General features: G+C 37.1%; 1 protein-coding gene across 1 annotated transcript in view; it reads left to right on the forward strand.

Annotated features, from left to right (window-relative positions):
• The window catches only part of LOC134528587 (eyes absent homolog 2), a 386,579-nt gene extending 363,715 nt beyond the window's left edge, over positions 1-22,864 (forward strand). Inside the window, exons 11-15 of the mRNA XM_063362339.1 lie at positions 5,774-5,863; positions 7,663-7,882; positions 11,575-11,811; positions 14,552-14,652; positions 19,488-22,864. Of these exons, the coding sequence (XP_063218409.1) occupies positions 5,774-5,863; positions 7,663-7,882; positions 11,575-11,811; positions 14,552-14,652; positions 19,488-19,568 (729 nt within the window). The 3' untranslated portion in view covers positions 19,569-22,864. The remainder of the gene's footprint in view (positions 1-5,773; positions 5,864-7,662; positions 7,883-11,574; positions 11,812-14,551; positions 14,653-19,487) is intronic.
• Positions 22,865-25,405: the final 2,541 nt, after the last annotated feature.

The following is a 25,405-nucleotide window of genomic DNA, read 5'->3' on the forward strand; positions in this document are numbered from 1 at the left end:
AGCATAAAAACCTTCTTCATGATAAAAACATTCGATGTGCCAACTTTCATGGCGATCGGTCAAACGGTGTAAGAGTTTATCGACGTCATACGTGCCAACATCCAACTATATATATTCTTATATTTCGAAATTTTGGGGCTTTCACTTTTGCGGAAAGTGGATGTTCAGGACCTGGAATGGTTTGGAACACACCATCTCGAAAGAAATGGTATTTGAAATTCCTGAAATTTTCGAGATTTTGGGGCTTTGTCCCCAGAGGGGGAGGGGTGATTTTGAGGACCCTGAATGGTAGGGAAACACTAACCTGAATGGCAGGGAAACACTAAAAATCGAAAGAGAATGATTTTTGAAATTTTCTAAATTTTGGGGCTTTGACCCCTGAGAAGGGTGTGAGGGGGTTATGTTGAGGACCCCGAATGGCTCGTAAACACTCCAAATCGAAAGAGAATAGGTTTTCGAAATTTTGGAAAAATTATTTATTTTTGGGTGTTTGACTCCTTGTGGGGGGAGGGTAGTTTGAGGACCCCGAATGGCTCGGAAACACTCCAAATAGTAAAAAAAGTATACTTAAATTTAAGAAATTTTTGAAATTTTTCATAATTTTGGGGTTTTGCACTCCCCCCCCTCCCTCAAAATTGGGTGGGAAGTCGACTTTGGGTAAAAGTTCCACCATGCCCCAGACACTTTAGTTCGTAATGAATTAATTTTAATACAATTTCCTCCAATTTTACGAAATGTTTTGGCTTTCACTTTTGTGGAAGGGGAGGGGGTGGAGGTTCAGGACCTGGAATGTTTCGGAACACTCCATCTCGAAAGAAATGATATTTGAAATTCCTAAAATTATCGAAATTTCGGGGCTTTTTCCCAGAGGGGGGCGGGGGATTCGAGGACCCTGAATGGCTTGAAAACACTTAAAATCGAAAGAGAAAGATTTTTAAAAATTTTTAAACTTTCGAAATTTTGGGGCTTTAACCACCTGGGGGGGGGGGGGGGGGGGACCCCGAATGGCACGTAAACACTCCAAATCAAATGAGATATAAAGGAATATAAGAATGTAGGCATTTATTGTTTTCCTATCTACCATAATAACAATATTGACAAATAGAAAAACTTATTACCTACCTATGAATAATGATTTTTTTCTGCAATTTAAATTGTAAATTACAAAAACGGTATTGAAATTTGAAACAAATATGGCGACACTACAAACTGTCAAGATATTTATATTTTTCTTACTCTCTACTTAGTTCCTTACAATAGCAAAACGTAACGTAATGGCTTGAAAGCTATTGCTCGGCAGACATAGAGGAATGACACTAACAGTTTGTATATCTATGACACACATTACATAAAATTAAAATATATTTTTTTAACCCGTTTAAAGATTATTTTTTTAGACAAAAGATAGCCTATGTCCATCCCCAGGATATAATCTCTCCTTTCCAAATTTCATTACGATCCGTTCAGCCGTTCAGCTGGGAAAAGGTAACAAACAAACAGACATACAGACAGACAGGCAGACAGACAGACAGAGTTACTTTCGCATTTATAATACTAGCTGCAGTACCCGGCTTTGCCCGGGCTGAACACCGGGTGATATATTGTCCGCGAGTTACAGCAAAATGGATAGTGGTGGACATTAAGAAATTACACACAATTACTGTTTGTGTATTTGTGACCTATGGTTATCTGTTTACCCATGGCGATCGGTTGAAAGGTTTAGAAGTTGATGCGCTACAGCGCCATCTAGCGGCGAGTTACAAAAAAATGGTTAGCATAAAAACCTTCTCCATGATAAAAACACTTCGATGTGCCAACTTTCATGGCGATCGGTCAAACGGTGTAAGAGTTTATCAACGTCATACATGCCAACATCCAATTATATATTATTATATTTCGAAATTTTGGGGCTTTCACTTTCGTGGAGGTGGGGGGGGGGGGGGGGGGGGGTTGGATGTTCAGGACCTCGAATGGTTTGGAACACTCCATCTCGAAAGAATAGATATTTGAAGTTCCTGAAATTGTCGAAATTTTGGGGCTTTGTTCTCAGAGGGGGGCGGGGGTTCGAGGACCCTGAATGGCTCGAAAACACTTAAAATCGAAAGAGATAGATTTTTAAAAATTTTTAAACTTTCGAAATTTTGGGGCTTTAACCATCTATGGGGTGGGGGTTATGTTGGGGACCCCGAATGTCTCGGAAACACTCCAAATCGAAAGAGATATAAAGGAATATAAGAATGTAGGCATTTACTGTACTCCTATCTACCATAATAACAATATTGACAAATAGAAAGCTTATTACCTACCTATGAATAATTATCTAAATAAATTAATAAATAACTGTATGTTTAAGAACTTACGTACATACTTAATAATATACTTCAAAGTGTAAACACCAAAAAAAAAAAAACTAAGGATGTTTGTGAAACTATTTTTTATTTGTCATAATGTTTAAAACATTTGTAGGATTTGTTTATATGTAAAACTGTGGTGGCAATATTCCGCTTATCCAAAGGAGTATAGAAATCAATAGAGATATCACTCCCTGTACACACCACAAATATTTCAATTAAGTAAAATAAAATAATAATAATAATAATAAAAAAACCTAGTCCAAAATGAAACAAAAAGTATAAATAACAACTAATTTGATAAAAAAAAATTATACATCTGGAATGACAATGTTAACATCTGCCTGCAATTTAATAGAAGTAGGTAGGTAAGAATATATGTATATATATATATATATATATATAAGAAATTAAATGAAATTAAAACATACATAAATAAAATTATCTCACACTCAACCAAACATAATGTTTAATATGAAATAAAGGAAGATGGCAATTACACGTAACTATTCTAATTAATAAAAAAATCAACTTTCCTGAAATAGTAAAATTCAAATTTTTCAACAATATATTACATAATTGATAAATATTTCTGGTCTTCGGTATCAGCAGCCCTAAGACTCTTGACGCTCAGCAGATAAATTATAAACACTAAACCAAACTCCTTGCAAATAAGTAGGTACTTTAAAAAAGTAACAATATTGACAAATAGAAAATATTAGTAGGCCCTACCTATCTATGAATAAATTTCGAAGAAATTTATAAGTTTAAGAATTTATGTACCTACATAATATTAAACTTGAAACTATCCACACAATAAAAACCTAAGAATGTTAGTGAAAATAATTTTTTTTTTATGTCATAATACCTAAAATACGTGTGTTTCCAAAATGAAACAAAGTACTAAAAATAATGACCAATTTGACAACAAAAAATATTGTACAAATCGAATGACATTGAAAACATACACGTGAAATTTAAAAGAATTATGAGTGCCCTAGGTAAGGAGAAAATATATAGGTATATAGAAGAAATTAAATTAAAAAAATGGGTGCGTGTAGGCCTACTTAGGTACGTGCATGAGAAGTTATACTTCTTTGGCATCATTAAAAAATAGTTTTTAATTGCATGCAAAAATATTGCGTGGAGTCCCTCCGCGTGGAAGAAGTGAAACTTCCTAATGTGGAAATGAAAATAGGAAGGGGTAGAAATTGATTTTTAGTGAAATCATATTGTATCAAATCAAACTAAAAAAATAAAGGAAATAAATTTGTAATGATTCATAGATTGGTCTTCAGAGAGAGAGAGACACCTATTGAATGTCTATAAAATTAACTTTTTTATGAGAGCAGATTTTCATGAAATAAATCATGAAATCATTCAACGATAAAAGCTGTTTATTTAATTAAGCGGACGGGTTCGCCCCAAGGAGAAAATTGACGCGGTGAGACCTCGTGGACATAGAGAAATGACACACACTCACTATTTATGTCTCTATGAAACATGATTTTTTTCTGCAATTTAAATTGTAATATACAAAAACGGTATTGAAAATTGAAACAAATATGGCGACACTACAAACTGTCAAGATCTTTATTTATTTTTTGCTCTACTTAGTTCCTTACAACAGCAAAACGTAACATAATGGCTTGAAAGCTATTGCTCGGCAGACATAGAGGAATGACACTAACAGTTTGTATATCTATGACACACATTACATTAAATTAAGATATATTTTTTTAACCCGTTTAAAATTTATTTTTTTTAGACAAAAGATAGCCTATGTCCATCCCCAGGATATAATCTATCTCCTTTCCAAATTTCATTACGATCCGTTCAGCCGTTCAGCTGGGAAAAGGTTACAAACAAACAGACATACAGACAGACAGACAGACAGACAGACAGACAGACAGACGGACAGACAGAGTTACTTTCGCATTTATAATATTAGTATTGATTTATTCAGGAAGGGTGCGCGTTGTTAAGTCACCACGTGCATGGCACTGTTCCATCCTTGTTGTTTGTCTGCTCGGTATGTGGTGAATGGAAAAAAATAAGTTAACCAATCTTAAGATGATGTTTGAATGATAGAGTTGCTGGAACTTGATACTGGCTGCGTGTGTCACGAGTACGTAGTGCGCGCACACACGCGTCGGCGGGAGGTTCAAACACTGCAGGCAGGGTGGGAGGGTGGTTGGCAGGTCGCACCGGACTCCTGAAAGAGCCATGGACGCTGGTTGACGTTGCTACCGCAATGAGGGTTCAAGTGTCCGTTGAAGTTTAGGGCACCACCACATGTATAACGGGCATGTGGACCCGGCTACTCTGTCCTCAGGGCCGTGACGTAGCCCGTGTGTGGCGAGGCCCGTCTCCTCCTGTAGCGCTGAAAACCTCTGAGAACGATGACAGGTGCATGGAGCTCCTTCCTCTCGCAGCGCTCGCAACTCACTGCCCGTTCGTCCTGGGAGACCTAAGATGCACATAAAGTTTGGACCCTGCCCGAACTTACCCGAACAATTCACGTTCGGCCAACCTCGGGTTTATTTTCATTTTAATGTAGCTATACTAACCTAACTAACCGTCCATAGTGTTTTATTAAAGTGTTTTAATGTAGCTAACCTAACCGACCACTCTTAATATTCGAATTCATTTTTCCCGCGTAAAAATAAAACAAATCCCGAAGTTGGCGGAAGGTGAATCATTCGGGCGTGTTCGGGTAGGGTCCAAACTTTATGTCCATCTTAGGTCTCCCGTTCGTCCTCGCTCGGCAACTCTCGGGAGCGGAGCACTGACATCACATTGGCGGGCGCAGGCCGACACACACACACACGCACACACACAGAGGGCGGTGGTGGAAGGAGGGGGCTCGCAGCGTGTAAGGGGGGAGTGGTGGCACATCGGGCTCAGAAGGGCGTAACGCGGGGGACGCAAGTCTATAGGCCGAATCACGTCACTAAATTATTGTGAGGCTTACATCGGGCCAATATAGGGAAAATAATTCTTTACTGTAATTACTTAGCATGAATTAGAAAAAATAATTCTATCTTACGTGAAACTTAATTTTATTACTATTTAAATACTGATTTACTATAATTATTCCATAATTATAACTTTTATCTAAACTGTGATTAATTGTAAATAATGTACTGTTTTTAAGTTGTTAAGTTGCTTCCAAAATCCTCATGGTTTCCGTTTTAAGGTTATAAAATTGAGTTGCGACTCTTTATCTTACTTGCTTTGTGGGCGCAGCCCGAGACGATGTCAACGTCAGTGTAAAGATATGGAAATTCATGATACCAAATCTTGGAAAGCACCATGGGGACATGTACCACACCTGTATCTTTATTTCGACCCTATTAAGTAAGAATGTTTCATGTATACCATGTTCAACATCATCAACGTCTGATTTCCGATCTGCGCAGGACAACAGTAATGTCATGGACTTGGGTTACAAGATGGAGGAGTTGGTCTTCACACTGGCTGACAATCACTTCTTCTTCAATGAAATTGAGGTTAGTGCTAAATGTACACATGTACAAGTGAATTTTTTAAGATGCTAAGTTAAGTACATTAAACTTAAAAAAAAAAAATTTTTGATTTCTTATAAACTAGTGTATAATATATTTAAAAGCAACATTACAAAAGTTTTTACTATGTCAAAGGTTTTATCAGAATACTTTATAAGAAAATTGTCAAACGTTTACTCTGGTGGTGAACGTAATTTCATAATTTTACTTATTTAACAATTTTGGATATTATTTAACATGAATGTTAGTAAAAGAAGTTAAATCTTAACTATGATTCAAAGATTCAAATCCTAGTAGATAAGAAAAACGTTTTTAGTTTCGAGATAATGAAGGAAATGAGTGTTAATAATGGCTTCTATAAATGCTGTGGTGGGACTCAGTCCCCATAATAAAAATGTTAACTTTCAATTCTTGAGTTCCATTTGTTCTACAGCCAGACTTTACTGAACCACCCAAAGCCTAAATTTGTCTGTCGTGTTAACCTGAGTACTTTCTCTGTAACCTTGTTTCTAGGGGTCTACGAGTTTCTCGAAACTTTTAATTTGAACTTAATAATTTGATATTTGACTAAACATTTCTAATGTAGTAATTAATTTTTTGTTACTAATAGATACTTAAATGACCTATGGAAGTTGAAGATTTATTAGCTGTCACAGCTGTCTGTTATTTTTGTGTATTTAATCAGTTGGAACAACGGAAAAAAAATTTAATACTTAAAGTTTTACTGATCAACAAAAAATGTATAGTCGGATTTTTTATTTATTTATTTATTTTTAAAAATTTTTACCACTTAAATAATTTATCGATATTTATTTCTCTCACTGTGCATCAGTTATTCTATTATTACTGTTAAGTAAAAAAAAAAGTTTAACTTATGTTTAAATTTACATTTTCTTGGCTTCTGGGTGTAGGCCGTGTCAGGTGATTGTCTTGCGATGTTTCGGCATTTCAGCTGCCATCATCAGGTAGACTAAGTCTGACAGTCAGTCAGTCAGTCAGTCAGACTTAGTCTACCTGATAATGGCAGCTGAAATGACTGCCGGAACGTCCCAAGACAATCACCTGACACGGCCTGCACCCAGAAGCCAAGAAAATGCAGACAATGGCCGCGAGAGCCAGCGATCTTTATTATGTTTAAATTTGATTGAATTCATTCAGAATAAATTTTATAAAATAATTAAACTTAAAAACTTCTTACAGCATTCAATAGATTCTCTTTCTGAACGCCGTATCTATCTGGATTATGTATTTATTAAAAACTGTTACTGTTCAAAATTGAATCGTAAGTTCATTCATGATAATACTGGCATTAGAATTCCCAAATTTAACAGCCGTTTAACATCTACCCTATGTACATACCATAAAAAGAATGGTATCATTTTACGACTCATTTCTAATTTCAATAAAATTGACAATCTTAATCTGTAAAAATGTAGCTATATAAAGTAATTTTTTTTTTTGTTTACATGAGCCTTATGATATGTGTTATTTTCTTATCAAATTTATTACAATGTCGGCAATTAGTAATTTCATTATAATGTCTATGTTTTGTATATTTCTTTTTATGTGTTTTATATTTTGATGTTTATTTTTAATAGTTATATTTTAAACTTTATTTGTTTGTTTGTATTGTTTATATGTATGTTGTCCTTGTACTTATGTGTCGTTCCCACCGCTAAAGCCCTCGGCTGTTGGTGGTCATGTTACAACATAAATAAATAAATAAATGTTTGATGTTTGAAACGTGAATGCGTGTTATCAGCGGAAGCGTGGTTGTCTCGCAGGACTGCGACCAAGTGCACATAGATGACGTGTCCTCCGACGACAACGGCCAGGACCTGAGCTCGTACAACTTCAGCGCCGACGGGTTCCACGTGCCCGCCACCAACGGCACCATGTGCCTCGCCTCCGGCGTGCGGGGGGGCGTGGACTGGATGAGGAAGCTCGCCTTCCGCTACCGCAAGATCAAGCACGTCTACAACAGCTACCGGAACAGCGTGGGCGGTGAGTGGGCGACCGGACCTTCAAGGACGACAAGACCAGGACCTGATAGTCATCGTGTTGGTTCGAACTGTTGTACGTCTTTGCGTCTGAAGCTAAGTCCGTCTCTTCCTCGCCGTCGCCAGCGGCTAAGTCCCAAACCACAAAAATACGTTGAAGTTCGACTTACAGTGGTCCCACCTTGACCTGGGGCGTCACAACAGTCTCAGGAGGCGTGGTTGAAGCAGCCGGGAATACGTCCGCGAGACGTCCCTGGTGTAGAGTTGTTGGATCTCGGCTCTCCCTCGTAGTTGGTCTTGTTTCGCCGCGGTCCTGGAATATTCTAAGTCCCGACTCGTCCTCGGGCGTCGTGGTGTTGACGTGTGACGTAGCGGATGGCGGCAGCGTGACGTCGTGTTGATATCTTCGGAACGGTGGTACAAGCTTTCGCCTCTGGTTGTCCGCCAGGCACCTTTCTGCTTGAATCTTGTCAGGAGACCCTGACTTATACTCGGGGAAATGAAAATGACGATCATTCGTATCCAATCGCGGACCTCGGCGGATGACCGCATCAGCGCCCAATAGCCGTTCGCTTAGCTGTTACCAAGCACATGGCCACCAGCGATTCTCTTGTAGCTTTAGGAGTTGTCAATACCTGAGTGTTATACAACCCTCTTGACTGGAACGTTTCGCAAATGTCCTGCCGTTTAGAGGCAAAATCGTTAGGTAGGAGTTACCTACCATAACACTGTTTTCTATTGTTTAGCATGAAAATTTGCCTTCATTAAGGCTCAAATTAAGGGATTTCAAAGTTATACAAGGGGTAGCCACGTCCTCATGATAGTATGGTAAGTGTGTGAAGCTGTTTTTTTCCTTCAGTTAATTGTTGCGAATGTTGTCCACCACGAAGCTGTATTACACTTATTAAACGAAATATAGGATTGAAGTAAATAAAAATAAAAATGTTAAACATAATGTCGGAACTGATCAAGTGATTAACTAATTATAACATAACCAGGCATAATGCTAACATTATAAAAGAAAACAGGGCACCTTCTTTAGAATTTTTTTTAAGTAATCTATATTATTAAAGCAAAACATATAGAACACAAAATAAAAACTCTAAATATAAGCTATCAATGATTTAAAGCTTTGCAACATATGCAAAGCTTCAACTAAAACGAACGGCAAAGTCAAACAGAATGTTGAAAAGAGCTTCGGTTGAAGCTTTGCACAGTCCCAGCTGTTGCAAGCACAGCCGCGGCCAGAGGCGGAGGATCCAAGGGGGGGCACCATGGGCAAGTGCCCCCCCCCCCCCCCGAAAAACCAGTTGTCTGCAACATTAATATTGCCGACAAAAATGATTGTTTCTGAAACCAATAAAATATTTTAATATAATTAATGAATTTTTTGTAGAATCATAAAATCTGGTGGTTGGATGTTATGTGTAGTGTGGGTAGATTAAATACAAATTTAGTAATTTTAAGACATCATTTTTTATCCCGCTATTCTGAAATCCTAGAGTGCCCCCCTCCGAGGTGAACCTCAGGATCCGCCACCGGCCGCGGCACTGTGCGACGTGCTGGGACGTGCCGGGACGTGCTGGGACGTGTCGAGACGTGCTGGGACGTGCTTAGGGATGCAACATCGCTCTTAAAAACATCGATATCACGAACATCGATGTTCAAACAAAAAAGCATCAATGTCAAAAAACATCTTTCTGACAACCGATACATCAATGTTTTAACCAATGTTTTTAAATATCAGGAAAAACATGCCAAAATGATTTAAATTATAGTTTGCAGCCAAAAACCATACCTACTACACGTTCCTGCCCACAATATCCACAACCCATTTACAGTCATGTCTCATTCAGAACAAACATTAAATAATTTTAGTGAAAAAACATCAACATAATCTGTATATAATTTTTTTCTTATATAAAAATTGTCAAGCTATTAAAGAAGAATACTATTATTCATACATAAGGAGAAACGCTATTTACAAAAAAATCTAGATATTCATTTATACAACACAAGAAACTCCAATAAATTGAGGATAACAGGTCATAATACCAGTCAGTATGAAAAGGTCACAAATTACATAGGCATAAAAATTTACAACTTATTGCCACAAAATGTCACAAATATAACTGATTTACCTATATTCAAAAGAACAATCAAACAAGTTCTGTTAGAACATTCTTCCTACTCTCTCTGATAGAATTCTTTGACCTAATAACAGATAAGAAAACTAAACTCTGGTAAATTTTATTTAAATACATCACAAAACGAGAAAATTTTGAGTTTTGTAAACTAACTCTTCACTCTGAGGTTTAGACTTCAGTTTATACAATTTCTTGTGTACCCATGTTCTTTTTTATGTACCCATGTATTTTTTTTTTCAATTTTAATCACTCTTTCTTACTTTTGAAATGTAAAAGTACTGTGTAATATTTAGTTTTTGTGGTTGTACAGTTTGTTTGTATATATGTATATATTTGTATTAATTGACTTGTTCTATATCCCGGAGTACTTACCTCCATATGGGATGTACAGATCAAAAATTGAATAAATAAATAAATAAATAAAATTATAGTTAAACATACAATATTATTAAACAAAATTATTAAGGCAATGCATTTTGTAGCTCATGAGCTACATAGGTACCACAAAACGTGAATAAAATATATAAAATAATAAATGTAATTTTTTTAAAATATTTTTTTCATACACAGCAGAAAATGTTTTATAGATTCTGATTTTTTTGTTAACATAAGAAAAATCATGCATTAAAGTCTGCTACCAAAAACTTAAAAATTCACAGTACAGATCACGAGAGATCTATTTATCCAAAAACCATTGCGATACGACATTTAGTTTTCATTAACTTTTTTTTTTAATTTTCGATAATTATAAAACTTACATTTTTAAGTATAAATAAATGTTGTAAATGCTAAACCATTTTGGTTGGTATCCTTATAATTTTTTTCCAGTATTTTAGGAAGTCTAAAATCATTTAAAAAATAACTATTTTTTCACACAATTTATTTTTAATTGAAAAAAAAAAAAAAATAGTGAAAATGCATGAAGTGTATGTGCAGGTTTAAAATGTAACATTAATTTTCTCGATAGAGCTAGCGAGACCCTATCGGTACCAATCAATAGCTTGTATTTACAACAATCTATGAAATTGTCCATAAAGTCTCGCTGCTTTTTCCCTATATTTTTCAAAATTTAAAAGAAAATTCTTATGTAAACAAATTTTTTTAACAGTATTTATTTTTTCCAAGTGATTTTATACATCTTAAAGTCCTGGAAAAAAATTGATACTGAAACCAACCAAATAGTTCAGTATTTACAGCATGTTTGTGATACCTACTTAAAAATGTAGGTTTTTATAGTACGTATAGACAATTAAAAAAATTGTATCTTAAAAATTAAATGTCGTATCGTAATGTTTTTTTTATTCAATAAATATTCATGAAATGATAGCCAAAATATTATTTAAAAAACTAGGGTAACTTTAATGATGAACGATGTCGATGTTTTTGGATTTATTCGTCGATGCATCGGCGATATATCGCTCTTCCAAACATCGATGCTAACATCGATGTTTCATGAACGATACATCGATGTTTTGAAAACATCGATGTATCGTTTGCATCCCTAGACGTGCCGGGACGTGTCGAGACGTGCGGGGGCCGCGCTGCGCAGGTCTGCTGGGGCCGGGCAAGCGCGACCAGTGGCTGCAGGTGCGCAACGACATTGAGACGGTGACGGACAGCTGGCTGACGCTGGCCATCAAGTGCCTGGCGCTCATCAACTCGCGCGCCAACTGCGTCAACGTGCTGGTGACGACGACCCAGCTGGTGCCGGCGCTCGCCAAGGTGCTGCTGTTCGGCCTGGGCAACATCTTCCCCATCGAGAACATCTACTCCGCCACCAAGATAGGCAAGTGCGCTCCCCCTCCAGGAGATGTCACTTCTATTTTACACTCATTCACTGTAAAAAAAAAATTTGACGTGATAACTAGAGACCGAAAAAATTCGCGAATTCATTTCGCGGTAGGCTAAAATACAAATAGTTATACCTCAGTGCTGCCTCTGCTATTGGCTCACAACTCACCTGGATGACTCAGGGCCAATGAGAAACACCCGAACCAAAGCTTTATAAGAATCACAGGCTGCTACGTAGGGACGCCTCACAAGACAGCAGCCAATGAGTGGGTGACATTTGACCGAGTGTACATAGTACTATGGAGTTCATCCTGCAGGTCATTGAACACGCGAATTTTTCCGGTCCCTAGTGATAACGTCTTATAAATCGATGAACGCCGGCTGCACGCACGAAAAAATTGTCACGTTCCGCCTGAGCCGAGCGTGCAAGAACCGGCCAACCACTGTGCTAGAAAATCTTCTATAATATCAAACAGGCTGAGGCGGGTTTTTTAACTAATTGTTCGTGATTACATATATTTAAACAAATTATTATTAAATTTGGCAAAAAACTGTAAATAATATTTGAAAATTAAAAATAGTATGCAATTTTTTCATCAATGTTTTCTTATGACGTTATCACGTAAAATTATCGTCCGTAAACCGACTTTACAGACAACCCCCTTTTTTTAATGAGTTGTACTTTCACAAAAACACTAAAATATAGTCATTAGTTCTGACATACCAAAAAGTGAGCCAAATATGTGCTGATGAAAGATAAAATATACTCTGCATAATGGCATATTCCACAGTTGTTCACCTACTTTCTAATTTCAATGTTTTTTTTTTACCTGTAACGTAAAATTTGACAAATGGTATAGTAAGTTTGTAAAATAGAGATTAAATACTAAACCAAAGAAAAGGAAGATTGTACAATTATCTTAGTATAAACCTATCTTTAAATACGTAAAACCAAGCTGGTATTGGAAAAAAGGAATTTTTGCTGAAAAATTATGTACTTGTATATTTTTACAACAAAATTACCCACGGAAAATTTTCCTACGTGCATATCTAATGAATGGGTTCCTTTAGGAAGATACCTGACCATAATTCAGGAAGTTGTGGGAGAAATGTGAAATAATGATTTCCATGAAAACTGTTGGTTTTGGTTGACTGTGTGCAGATTGTCCGCAGGTCATGAAATAGTAAGGAGACTGGAGGACTGGTCTTGAAAGATCATAAAGTACCTAAACAAGCAGCAATGGGGCTGGAAGTCACATAGTCACACTGTTTTAATTCCCAGCCGCTGTTTGCTAACGTAAATTTTTTTTAATGCCTTACTTCATTTATAGTTGCAAGAGGAAATTATCCCTAAATATGTTTTATTTTTTATTAACTTTTAAATGTTTATCTTCCTGCAAACTGTTAAAACATTAAATTGCAATTCCTCATGTTTAGTTTCTCAGGAATGCAGGCAGTTATGTCGTTTGATCTTTTTTACTCTTTGCTCCGGCCAGGACAGGATAAAATCACAAGACTGGTTGCGAGAACAGACAAGTTAAACAACAATTGAACTAAAAATGGTCTTTCGCAAAACTTGTCTGCTGGAGGTTCAAATTATGATGAATTGATCACAATAATTATTTGTTGATGGGGCCTGAAGAGTAATTGCCAACCCCAGAAAACTATATCGGCCTCTGGAGGATATGAGATAGATGTTTTTTGCGTGACAAGACACCCATGTTATCGTCGCATGCTTCTATAACCTTGTTGCACTGACAGGAACACCAGGAGAAAATTACTGATGATCTCAAATAACTGTCATTTATCGAACCAGACACATGAGCACTGACTTCAACAAGTGCCTGTGTCATGTGGAGCTATGAAATGCAATACAGAAACTGCTACTGCTAGCCATGGCTTGATATTTTCAAAACCAAGCTTGGTAGGACATAATTCCCTGAAAGGGTACAATTATATTAACATTCGTCCTACATCAAATTACAAAGAATGTTTGTCAGCCCTCGTACAGGAACATAAATTATAATTTATAAATAGGGTTGTATGTTCTTAGAACAAGAATGTTGGATTTATATAGTAAAAAAAATTGGTTGTCTGTAAAGTCGGTTTACGGACGATTGTTTAACGTGACAACGTCATAACAAAACATTGATGAAATGATTGGATACTTTCATGAATAAAATTGAATCATTTTTATTGAATTATCACTATTTTGTATGGATACAAAGGAGTGAATTGAAATCTACAATTTAATCGATAAATTTACTTTTATTTGCTTTCATTAATTCAAATATGTTCAATAGTTTAATGAAGAGATTATTTTAACTATAACTTTTATACATGTTTGCTATTTAACTTCTTCCAATCTGTGTTATTCGGTTAAGGATAGGACGATGATAGGAAAAGTAGTAAACGAATTTGAAACGTGTTTCAAGTTTAATGTGCCTCGAAAAATTCAAATCGATGGTTGTTCCAATCGAGTGGAAGAGAGATAGATGTGATGCAAGCGTACAATGAGCGTAATGGGACACACCGTAACGGGACAATGTGCATAACGGGACACTTTTTCGTGCTTGCAGCCGGCGTTCATTGATTTATTAGACGTCACGTCAAAAAAAAATTGTCCTAGAATGAGAATTCTACACAAATATGCTGTTCCTCACTTTTTCAGTAATATTGAGGTAGTGTCATGTCATGGTATTTTTATTTTATTTTATTTTATTTTATTTTTGCAGGAAAGGAGAGCTGCTTCGAGCGAATAGTGTCGCGGTTCGGGCGGAAGTGCACGTACGTAGTCATCGGCGACGGGCAAGACGAAGAGGCGGCCGCCAAGCAGGTACGTGTCGACGTGGCGGTGACGTAGTGCCGCTGTCTCGGTGACGGATCTTCCATTTCGAGGGTCGCGGAAGTCTCTTGAGCTAACTGTCGTGTTATTTCTGCGCGTGGCTGCTGCCAAGGAATCGAGGGAATGTGCGTGGGACGACCACAAATGTGCCAGAGTGCTCTGAACACTTCCAGCAAAAAGAGCACCGTGTCTACGTGTCACGAAAGGCACGAAAAGTTCCGAGATGAATGCAGTAGATCCCAGTTGTAATATTTTTCAAGGGAACGTAAGGGGGGGAAAAATAAACATTATAAGCAGGAAAGTATTGTAAGTAGGAAATATCAATTTGGCACTTGTCAGTGTTAGAACATTTACCAATGGACTCGTCAAGATATATAAACTAATTAATGTAAGTTTAAAACCACTGATGCTTGAATTTGCTTAACGAAGCCAACAATTTTCCAACTTCATCGTGCTTCCTGCTTCTATTTTAATTGTCTTTAAAGAATAATTGGCACATTCCTGTGAAATAATTAGCGATTCGTGACGATACAATTAAATAAATTTAACTCTTTATCAGCAGTAGAAAACACTTTTGTTTTTTTATTCTTGTCATTGCGGAATTGTTGTAGGACTACACACATACATCTGAAAACGCACTAGCATGGGAAGGAGTGGAAGGATTTGTAATTTTTTTTTCCTTCAAGACAAGGGTGCCAACAGACATGTAACTGCGAACGTTATGTAGTTCTGATATATTGAATACACAGCGTTAGCCAGCACTAACGTATAGCGCTGGTGTTCACTTACATTATGTTTTTCCATATAATCCTATTTGAACAATCTACATTTATGGTATAGCAGTGATTGTAAAAAAAAGTGCACATTAAGTATAAAGTAAACTTTTTAACCCATTAATAGGGACCGGAAAAATTTGCGGGTTCAATGACCTGAAGGATGAACTCCATAGTTCTACATACACTCGGTCAAATGCCACCCACTCATTGGCTGCTGTCTTGTGAGACGTCCCAACGTAGCAGCCTGTGATTCGATAAAGCTTTGGTTGTTTGTTTCTCATTGGCCCAGAGTCCTCTAGGTGAGTTGTGAGCCAATAGCAGAGACAGCACTGAGGTATAACTATTTGTATTTTAGCCTATCGCGAAATGAATTTGCGAATTTTTCCGGTCTCTACCCATTAAACTTAACAGATGGGATAGGTGTTGGAATATTTTATGTTATAAAACTTTTTTATTTATTTATTGAAATTTATAAAGCAAACATTATAAGCAGTAAATGCACTATTTGTGAAATGTTATATGCAGGAAATAAATTTAATGTCCTTGTGGGGAAAATGTTGTGACATAAGTAGGGTTCTACTGTAGCAATAGTGCAGGAATTCACTAAACTGGAATCACCAAAAGCCTTTTGCTACCTTCCTCTTTCACTTGAATCATGTGGAGATTATCTCGAATTGGTACGTTCGTACAAATATGTACTAGTAAATATATTTTGTGGTTTTTTTTTTTTTTTTTTAATTTTCCATGTTATATACAATGACCCATGATATAATTTGTTTTTAAAAAGTCCCGAATTTGGTTCAACAGGTATTTGTAGACAACCTTGCGTGGAATCTACTGCCCGCTTGAATCTCAAGACATTATCGATCCTATCACACATTCCTCCTGTCCTTGGTTTACTATAATAATACACTCATTATGTATGAGTTTTGGATGCACTTCCATTTTAAAGTTGTACAAAAGCATATGCTATAAGTAGAGACCGGAAAAATTCGCGTATTCATTTCCGGATATGCTAGAATCCAAACAACTGTATCTTTATATTGCTTCTGTGATTGACTCCCAGTTTATATGAACGACTTTGAGCCAATGAAAAACCTTCAACCAAATCGAATCGCAAGCTTCTCAGTTGACAGGTGACACTAATCAATAGCCAATGAGCAGGTGGTATTTGCCTGAGTAAGTACGGGGTTGTGGAGTCTATCCTAGAGGTCATCGAAAGCGCGATTTTTTTCCGATCTCTAGCTATAAGCAAGTAAATTTAATGGTTTTAATTGCTCCAATAATTGAGGAATTTATTTTAGTTGTTTTTTATCTTAATTCAAATCTGGTAAAAATTTATGGACATTGATTCCTTTATGTTTGTTTGATAATTTTTTTTGAAGTTGTACTTTAGGCGCATCATGAACAAATGAGTGAAATTTTACGATGTGGGCACACCATGCAACAAAATTTTCACAGGATAAAAAAAAACCACATACAAATAAAAATTATATATGTGCTTTTAAATCATAAACCTTAGTGACTGTATTTGGATATTGGTCCATATAATAAAAAACATTTATTTATTGTGAATATTAAAGATAGAAATTGTTTTTATAAACTTTTCAAGTATATTTTCAAGTATATTTATATAAGTGAGTGTATGTTCCTGTATGTATAATTAGTAAATTAAATAAACATTCAGAAAATTTATTGCTTTTCATTATTAATTAAAATTTATCTTAATTATTTTACGAAATTAAGTAATTAATTTTATACATCTGTCTATATTAATATTGAATACTGAGTATTTATTTAAATCGTTTTTATTTTATTCCATTTATACTTTTATTTCTATTAATTATTTGCATGCAAAATTAAAATTATGTTTTTATTACACCAAATTGTACATAATTGCAAGCACCCATTTTGTATTATTTGCTGAAACACTTTTGCTGCTGCCTTGCCTGCCGCTAATGTCGACCTGTGTCGCTAGCGCCTTGCCTGCCGCTAATGTCGACCTGTGTTTCTAGTGCCTTGCCTGCCGCTAATGTTGACCTGTGTAGCTAGTGCCTTGCCTGCCGCTAATGTCGTCCTGTGTTGCTAGTGCCTTGCCTGCCGCTAATGTTGACCTGTGTTGCTAGTGCCTTGCCTGCCACTAATGTCGTCCTGTGTTGCTAGTGCCTTGCCTGCCGCTAATTTTGACCTGTGTCGCTAGTGCCTTGCCTGCCGCTAATGTTGACCTGTGTAGCTAGTGCCTTGCCTGCCGCTAATGTCGTCCTGTGTTGCTAGTGCCTTGCCTGCCGCTAATGTCGTCCTGTGTTGCTAGTGCCTTGCCTGCCGCTAATGTTGACCTGTGTCGCTAGTGCCTTGCCTGCCGCTAATGTCGTCCTGTGTTGCTAGTGCCTTGCCTGCCGCTAATGTCGTCCTGTGTCGCTAGTGCCTTGCCTGCCGCTAATGTTGACCTGTGTAGCTAGTGCCTTGCCTGCCGCTAATGTCGTCCTGTGTTGCTAGTGCCTTGCCTGCCGCTAATGTTGACCTGTGTCGCTAGTGCCTTGCCTGCCGCTAATGTCGTCCTGTGTTGCTAGTGCCTTGCCTGCCGCTAATGTTGACCTGTGTTGCTAGTGCCTTGCCTGCCGCTAATGTTGACCTGTGTTGCTAGTGCCTTGCCTGCCGCTAATGTTGACCTGTGTAGCTAGTGTCTTGCCTGCCGCTAATGTTGACCTGTGTCGCTAGTGCCTTGCCTGCCGCTAATGTTGACCTGTGTTGCTAGTGCCTTGCCTGCCGCTAATGTTGACCTGTGTTGCTAGTGCCTTGCCTGCCGCTAATGTTGACCTGTGTAGCTAGTGCCTTGCCTGCCGCTAATGTTGACCTGTGTAGCTAGTGCCTTGCCTGCCGCTAATGTTGACCTGTGTTGCTAGTGCCTTGCCTGCCCCTAATGTCGACCTGTGTTGCTGCTGCCTTGCCTGCCGCTAATGTTGACCTGTGTTGCTGCTGCCTTGCCTGCCGCTAATGTCGACCTGTGTTGCTGCTGCCTTGCCTGCCGCTAATGTTGACCTGTGTAGCTAGTGCCTTGCCTGCCGCTAATGTTGACCTGTGTAGCTAGTGCCTTGCCTGCCGCTAATGTTGACCTGTGTAGCTAGTGCCTTGCCTGCCGCTAATGTCGTCCTGTGTTGCTAGTGCCTTGCCTGCCGCTAATGTTGACCTGTGTAGCTAGTGCCTTGCCTGCCCCTAATGTCGACCTGTGTTGCTAGTGCCTTGCCTGCCGCTAATGTCGTCCTTTGTTGCTAGTGCCTTGCCTGCCGCTAATGTTGACCTGTGTTGCTAGTGCCTTGCCTGCCGCTAATGTCGACCTGTGTTGCTAGTGCCTTGCCTGCCGCTAATGTTGACCTGTGTAGCTAGTGCCTTGCCTGCCGCTAATGTTGACCTGTGTAGCTAGTGCCTTGCCTGCCGCTAATGTTGACCTGTGTAGCTAGTGCCTTTCCTGCCGCTAATGTCGTCCTGTGTTGCTAGTGCCTTGCCTGCCGCTAATGTTGACCTGTGTCGCTAGTGCCTTGCCTGCCGCTAATGTCGTCCTGTGTTGCTAGTGCCTTGCCTGCCGCTAATGTCGACCTGTGTTGCTGCTGCCTTGCCTGCCGCTAATGTCGACCTGTGTTGCTAGTGCCTTGCCTGCCGCTAATGTCGACCTGTGTTGCTGCTGCCTTGCCTGCCGCTAATGTCGACCTGTGTCGCTAGTGCCTTGCCTTCCGCTAATGTCGACCTGTGTTGCTGCTGCCTTGCCTGCCGCTAATGTTGACCTGTGTCACTAGTGCCTTGCCTTCCGCTAATGTCGACCTGTGTTGCTGCTGCCTTGCCTGCCGCTAATGTTGACCTGTGTTGCTAGTGCCTTGCCTTCCGCTAATGTCGACCTGTGTTGCTGCTGCCTTGCCTGCCGCTAATGTCGACCTGTGTCGCTAGTGCCTTGCCTGCCGCTAATGTCGTCCTGTGTTGCTAGTGCCTTGCCTGCCGCTAATGTCGACCTGTGTTGCTGCTGCCTTGCCTGCCGCTAATGTTGACCTGTGTTTCCAGCTCAGCTTCCCGTTCTGGCGCATCTCCAGCCACAGCGACATGGCGGCGCTCTACAACGCCCTGGACATGGGCTTCTTATGATTCGTTGTGGCCGTGGACTTGAAGAGATCGTGCGCGCGGCGCCGCGAGGTTCCCCCGTGCAGAGCACCACGCAGTGTCGAACTACCGCACGAACCCCCGCTGGCGCGCGGTTCAAGCGAGCCGTGCTGCGCTGATGTCCGTGTGCGTCGGTATCGTCGAGTGCTCCCGACTCTGGCGACGTTCTTCCCATGGACCTCGATCGTGAAGCAAAGCATCGAGGGGGGATAAGTTCATTGTACTTGTATTCAAAGGATTTTGTTGAAACCTTATCAAGTTGGCAGTGACGAAACACAGGATTGAAACTGCACATTAGGTACGTCGTTTATTAACATTGTTACTTGTGTCATAGCAAAAATGGTTTGTATGACAAAATGTGAATTTTTTTTTCTTTTCCTGCACAAATCGAATTACGTACTGTAGTATTGTTCATGTATTGGTTTTTAATAGGCTTTTTTTTTCAATGTTCTAGAAGTACAATAATTTTAAGTATCACATGGCAGCATTAAAAAAAAATTTCTTTTCAAGTTGTATTATGATAGTTATGTCTTGTTTCACTGTCTTTTATTTGTACATGTTCAAATTCTTTCTATGCACAGATTTTTTTTAATTATTTTTTTGCCATTTTAAATGTGTGTCCCACGGCCAAAAATTATACAGCTTTCACTGGGTTGTGATGACAAAAGAACATGTCGGTTATTAAGCGCTAATTCAGAGTCAGAAGTTGTCTGGTAGGCTGATATTGTCCATTTCTCGTCTTAAATTACCGGGCGCTTAACTAGTTTGTAATTGTGTAGATGGGGTGCACCGATATCAAGATATCGTTTATTGATTGCAGGCACTGATTTTAATGCAGCAAATGAAACGATTTTGAACCTGATGTGGTGTTTTGCCAAGAATTTAAAATCACATAAATCCTCTTTTTAAGAAAATTTAAGATTGCAAGCACTGATATGATAAGTTACATTATTAGCATTGTGGGAAAGTATTTAATTTTGCTTAGTGTTCCCAACATTTAGATATTTAATGTCAATCGTAGTTCATGTAACGGTTAGATGTTGGCAGTATACAGTATACTCACAGATAAGAAGAATCGGCCATTTCACACGAGTTCACCTTCAGATCGGTACACCCCTTAAAGAAAGTAAACATTTCCAACCTTTCAGATCCTTCAAGCTGCACAGCACTTATCTAGCAGGAGGGGGGGGGAATGCTTTCGAAAAGGGACAAATTTTGTTCAGGGTGAAGATAAAGACGAACCCCTTAGCTTAAAATATTCAGGACTTCTGCACTTGGTATAAGCACGGATACGCGTTTCTGTTTTCAAGGCAAGTGCATTGTTAGCATGCTGCTGTCAATTACAGTTTACAGTTTAAATTATCTACAAAAATAATACCTTGATTAAAATCCTTTTGTTCCACTGAATGTTTTGATTTATTGTCCACTTGTTCTAGTTAGTTTAAAATTTTTCTTACATTTTTAGTGGCATATTTATAATGCACTCTCATTTCTTATTCAAAATTGAAAGCTAATGTTTTTGACTATCATTTGAGAACTGACTTCAGGATATTTATTTCCCTCAGTTAACTTTCATGATGATTCAAGCTGTAGCATTGTGGCTTATGTTCCGCAAGTGAAAAGGGATAGAATTCCTAATTTCATATTTTAGCGTACTTTGTGCAATCACCTTGTCCGTTTATGTGGGCAAGTATTTTTTTTTTGGCATTTATTTTACAGTACGTGCAATAACAGAAATAAATTTTTAGTGCCTGATCCCTGGTTTAAAACCGGTAGCTTAAGTGAACTAGATATTTTCTTGTTATTTTTTTGGTCATACAAGGGTAGCAAAATTTTGCTGGGTCACGAGTCTCTTAAAAATCTCGAATTGTAGGAAAGGTCGTGAGATTTCTAGAAGTTATTTTAAATGAACTGCTCTTGATTGAAGCTTCTTGATTACGTTAAGACAACAAATGGTTTAAACGCTGATGCGATGGTTTTATACTTAGCGTAGGTTCTACCACACTCCACATTTTATACTTTAAATAGGGTTGTAGCTGAAAGCCAAATGTAATCATTCATGTCAGTTTATGTGCTATTGAGATACAGTTAAAAAAAAAATTCAATTTCTGTGACCCGGTATACACATCTGTTTTGCGCAAATAAGGAATTTCTGTGCTTGTAATAATTTTGTCTGCGAATTGCCCTAAGGAACTAAAGTTATTTTGTTAACTATTAAGGTAGTTTTAGAAATTTGCTGAAATTTGTGAAAGACCTGTGTCCAATTATAGCACAAAATATGCATGATTTCTATTGTCACGCCCTCAATTATTATTATTTTTTTTACTTTGAAGAGTTTTAGACATTTAGAAAAATGCATGTACTTTCAATTTGTTACATAATTAATTACTGTACTTACAGGAAACAATTGTGCAGTTTCTGAATTATTCATAATGCCATGATTTTAAAGTGTAATCATTGAAGGATTTTGATTAATGTAAATCATAAAGCTGGATTTAATCTTGCTTATAAGAAAAGGAGCTTGTGGTAAGGGGGGGGGGGGGGGGGGGGGGCAGATCTGGAATCTGCCACTCGTTACTATTCTTTCTAGAAAAAATGTCATCATTACAACAAAAGAATTTGTACTATCCATCACTTCATTCATTATATTTATGTATGAGGTATACAAAAATTATTACTTATTTGTAAAGTTTTTTTTTGATTTTTTTGTTGGCAATATTGTGCATAGGCATTAAAGTTTGTCTGCAGTGTGTTTTTTTCCATACAAATTCAAGAAAAAAGTTTTTTTTTTTTTTTTTAGATTTTTTTTTTTGGCAATATTGTGTATTGGCTTTAAAGTTTGTCTGCAGTGTGTCTTTTTCCATACAAATAAAAGAAAACATGTTTTATGTACATTATAACTACACTATATCCTTAAAAACTAATTCCCAAATTGTATTCTCATTAATTGCACAACACCTGCAAAGTCACATTTCTTTTATAGGGTTTGGTTATAATTTTTGCACAAAGACAGTAATCTCTTTAAAAAATTCAAAATAAATTTTTTAAGGATTTTTGCCATCTATATACGTACATGTCATGGCACATAAATTTTATGACACAGGGTTATGTAAACATTATGTGAAAGCAAATGACCTGTAAATTGTTATCAGTTGTACTAATGACTTAAATTTTTTTTATTATTTTGTATACCAACAGAATACAAAACATACCTTGAACAATGGCTAAGAGAAATTGTTTGTGTTAAAGAGTTTTGGTTACAAATAAAACATTTACTTAAATGGGTTTGTTTTTTTTAACAAGCATTCCAAGTTCCTTTTTATAAATGTGTTCCTTGTACAACTTCAGTTAATGTTTGTTGTTGATAAAATAGACTGTTAGGCATTGTAGCTTATTACATGGTTTGTTATGTGAACTATTGAAGATTTTAACATAAGAAGGTAACTGCTATAAAAAGAAAGCTCCAGATGGAAAGTTTTACTGATATTACAAACTGGTAGAAGCTGGTTGTACCCGTGAAATATCTCATCCACACAAAATTGTTCTTAACTACAGTCTATTTTTTTGACGTGACAACGTCTAATAAATCGATGAACGCCGGCTGTACGCACGAAAAAGTGTCCCACTACGATGTCCCACTACGGATGTGTCCTGTTTGCTCATTGTACGCATGCGTGGCATCCCTCTTCCACTCAATTGGAACAACCATCGATTTGACTTTTCAATCATATTTTCGTCGTTTGAATTATTAATATTATGTAATTTAACGATCGTTCACCGATTTTCAGCACAATCGGTATGGTTATTTAAAAGTAATGTTGAAAATTCAAATACGTTTTGAACCAACAATGGTGTTTTACAGTTACACATAATAATTGAAATTACACACGGGATCTTTTGCACAATGTTTTAAAAAATATTGTAACACATTATAAATAAGTTTGGTGTATTTGGAATGCGTATTTGTTATAAAATCGTGTTAATATTATTCCCCTACCGTGAACAAAGTTTTTATAAATATATATATATATATATATATATATATATATATATATATATATATATATATATATATATATATATATAACATTTGAAACTAAATTACCTTAGTATGGCCTTGTGGGTGTGTGGTTAGCGTACCAACTCTTAATCTAAAGGTTGTCAGTTCGAAACCCGGCAGCTGCGAAAAATTTTTTTGTACTTGTAAAAATAATTATGGCGCACACAACATGTCAAAAGTAATAAATATATTTGAATTAATGAATGCAAATAAAAGTAAATTTATTAATTTAATTGCACATTTCATTTCACTCCTTTGTATCCATACAAAATAGTGATAATTCAATAAAAATGATTCAATTTTATTCATAAAAGTATGCAGAGGTAGATATTATCATGCAAAAGATTGAAAAATTAAAAAAAAATTCTTCCTCAAAGAATATAATATTTTTAATGCCTAAATGGTTTGGTTGCAAAAACCTATTACGGCTCAGTCTCAGGCCGAATATGATATTTCCTTTTCTTCTGGATCAATCATTTCATCAATGTTTTGTTATGACGTCACGTTAAACTATCGTCCGTAAACCGACTTTACAGACAATCAACTTTTTTTTTCAACTTTTCATCATTTTCTGACTATAACTAGGGATTGGAAAAATTCGCAGGTTCGGTGACCTGCAAGATGAACTCCATAGTTCTACGTACACTCGGTCAAATGCCACCCACTCATTGGCTGCTGTCTTGTGAGACGTCCCAACGTAGCAGCCTGTGATTCGATAAAGCTGTTTCTCATTGGCCCAGAGTCATCCAGGTGAGTTGTGAGCCAACAGCAGAGGCATCACCGAGGTATAACTATTTGTATTTTAGCCTATCGCGAAATGAATTTTCGAATTTTTCCGGTCTCTTAACTATAACATATTATTACAGTATTTCCTTGACAGGTTCATTAAAGCTAACAACTTAGTCAATGAAAAACAGTAAACTTCTATTCAAGGGGATAGTTGCATCTGTAAACTCTAAATCTGGGATGACTTCGCAAGTTAATATACAGCCATCAAAAATATTTTTAACTGGTACTGTTATATTATTTGTTATGGTTATAATTTTTATTTGTGGCAATTTAAGAATATGTTTAACCACTTTTTGAGAAGATGTCTTCTTCCTGAACATTTGAAAGGCATTTTCAACTTCTTATAACCCAAGGGAGCATAAACAGAGTTCAGAATGTTGGTCAAATTTATGGGATTCCAGAGTGTTGCCCATTTTGGAATTGGCTGTGGCAAGCTACCACCGCAGATAATGAGGAAATTTAGTTATGGTGATTCATATAATTGATAATAGATATAGATATTTGATGATAGATATTTGATTACAGTTTATTTATATGAAAACTTGTTCATAATTACATATATTTAAACTTTATAGCTAAATGCCAGTTTTATAAAATTAATTACACGTCAACTGTTTCGTCAACTGTTTATAAAGTGAAGTGAAAAGTTCATGTGGTTTTTATTGCTCATTACAACAACAATTTCGGCAATAAAGGTTAATTCTTGCATTTTAAAAATCTGATTACTAGTATAATTTCAATTATTTATTCTTTTATTATTAAAATAATAAAAATGATTCAATTTTCTTCATAAAAATATGCAATCATTTCATTAATGTTTTGTTATGACGTTACGTTAAACTATCGTCCGTAAACCGACTTTACAGACAACCAATTTTTTATTTGTTCTAAACATCATCAGACGTGGTCAAACACCATGTTTCGGGCGTGACGTTATGGCGATGACAAGGTCAAGGAGTGACCTCAATGAAGT

Source organism: Bacillus rossius, chromosome 1 (genome assembly GCF_032445375.1).
Source record: "Bacillus rossius redtenbacheri isolate Brsri chromosome 1, Brsri_v3, whole genome shotgun sequence".
Classification (NCBI taxonomy): Eukaryota; Metazoa; Arthropoda; class Insecta; order Phasmatodea; family Bacillidae; genus Bacillus; species Bacillus rossius.